This window comes from Nanorana parkeri, unplaced genomic scaffold (genome assembly GCF_000935625.1).
Source record: "Nanorana parkeri isolate BGI_ZX_2015 unplaced genomic scaffold, ASM93562v1 scaffold748, whole genome shotgun sequence".
Classification (NCBI taxonomy): domain Eukaryota; kingdom Metazoa; phylum Chordata; class Amphibia; order Anura; family Dicroglossidae; genus Nanorana; species Nanorana parkeri.
Window position 1 is genome coordinate 302,776 of NW_017307016.1, and position 2,041 is coordinate 304,816.

At 51.5% G+C, this 2,041-nt stretch overlaps 1 protein-coding gene across 1 annotated transcript in view; it reads right to left on the minus strand.

Moving 5' to 3' along the window:
* Nucleotides 1-1,896: 1,896 nt before the first annotated feature.
* The window catches only part of GLYCTK (glycerate kinase), a gene marked incomplete at its 5' end in the record, with an annotated part of 9,516 nt that continues 9,371 nt past the window's right edge, over nt 1,897-2,041 (minus strand). The window contains one exon of the mRNA XM_018564374.1: nt 1,897-2,041. Coding sequence (XP_018419876.1) covers nt 1,897-2,041 — 145 coding nt within the window.

Here is a 2,041-nt window from a genome sequence, read left to right on the forward strand (position 1 = left end):
AAAATGAAATGTGGACACCCCCCCCCCGAGGTGCCACCATTTTTTGGAAATGGAAAAAAAAACCGTGCAGGTATTGAAGGGGTTAAAACATGGAGCACTGGAGACATTACCCAGAATTTTGGAAAGTTACCCCTTGCAGTGGGGCTACCCCCCCCACAAGGGGTAAGTGCTCATTTTGTCTAGGGGTGTGCACATAACAGATATATTCGCCCAAACCGCAATCCTGCCTTGCTGCTAGACCAGTCCCTGCAGCCTCTTCTCCCCCGGGCTCTGGTGGACCCGTGATGTCATCATAACATACTATCTGTATTAGATGTGAAGGCGCCCTAACACAGCTGGAGAAGAGGCTGAGAAGGGAGGAGTGAAAGGGGGAGTGGCTTGTGGTGGGTGTGTCTTTGAATTGACCCACACAGCTGGCCAGGGGCACGCACACACAAGGGTGGCGCCATAGGAACCTGCAAGGAGCCCCCCCCACCATTCCAGATATCACAGCCAGCACCCGGGACCGTCTGACCCAGATAGAGAAGAAACATCATTAATGGATCAGCGCGTTTTATTCGGAAGAATTTCACACAGATACAAATAATATCCCTTTCATTTCTCTTTATCAGGACGTAATATTTATTTTACATGTGTGGGTATCGCCCCCTATGGGTGGTTCTGTGTACTGGACATTCATGTGTGTGTATCGCCCCCTATGGGTGGTTCTGTGTACTGGACATTCATGTGTGTGTATCGCCCCCTATGGGTGGTTCTGTGTACTGGACATTCATGTGTGTGTATCGCCCCCTATGGGTGGTTCTGTGTACTGGACATTCATGTGTGTGTATCGCCCCCTATGGGTGGTTCTGTGTACTGGACATTCATGTGTGTGTATCGCCCCCTATGGGTGGTTCTGTGTACTGGACATTCATGTGTGTGTATCGCCCCCTATGGGTGGTTCTGTGTACTGGACATTCATGTGTGTGTATCGCCCCCTATGGGTGGTTCTGTGTACTGGACATTCATGTGTGTGTATCGCCCCCTATGGGTGGTTCTGTGTACTGGACATTCATGTGTGTGTATCGCCCCCTATGGGTGGTTCTGTGTACTGGACATTCATGTGTGTGTATCGCCCCCTATGGGTGGTTCTGTGTACTGGACATTCATGTGTGTGTATCGCCCCCTATGGGTGGTTCTGTGTACTGGACATTCATGTGTGTGTATCGCCCCCTATGGGTGGTTCTGTGTACTGGACATTCATGTGTGTGTATCGCCCCCTATGGGTGGTTCTGTGTACTGGACATTCATGTGTGTGTATCGCCCCCTATGGGTGGTTCTGTGTACTGGACATTCATGTGTGTGTATCGCCCCCTATGGGTGGTTCTGTGTACTGGACATTCATGTGTGTGTATCGCCCCCTATGGGTGGTTCTGTGTACTGGACATTCATGTGTGTGTATCGCCCCCTATGGGTGGTTCTGTGTACTGGACATTCATGTGTGTGTATCGCCCCCTATGGGTGGTTCTGTGTACTGGACATTCATGTGTGTGTATCGCCCCCTATGGGTGGTTCTGTGTACTGGACATTCATGTGTGTGTATCGCCCCCTATGGGTGGTTCTGTGTACTGGACATTCATGTGTGTGTATCGCCCCCTATGGGTGGTTCTGTGTACTGGACATTCATGTGTGTGTATCGCCCCCTATGGGTGGTTCTGTGTACTGGACATTCATGTGTGTGTATCGCCCCCTATGGGTGGTTCTGTGTACTGGACATAATGGAGGGATTGGCAGAGGGGGGCGGGGGGTGCAGCCCAGTGGAGGAATTGGTAGAGGGGGGTGGAGCCCAGTGGAGGGATCGGTAGAGGGAGGTTGCTGATACTGAGCGGTTAGATAGGTGGACGAGTCTAGCAGCATTCATGATGGATTGAAGGGGGAGGAGCCTGTGACATTCTTATACACTGATTGTCTCCGCACTAGAAGCAGCTGAACGTCCATGACATTGGTCCCCGTCAGTCCCGTCACCAGGAGGTGGCGGCCATTTTGGAACTGACTGAAGAAC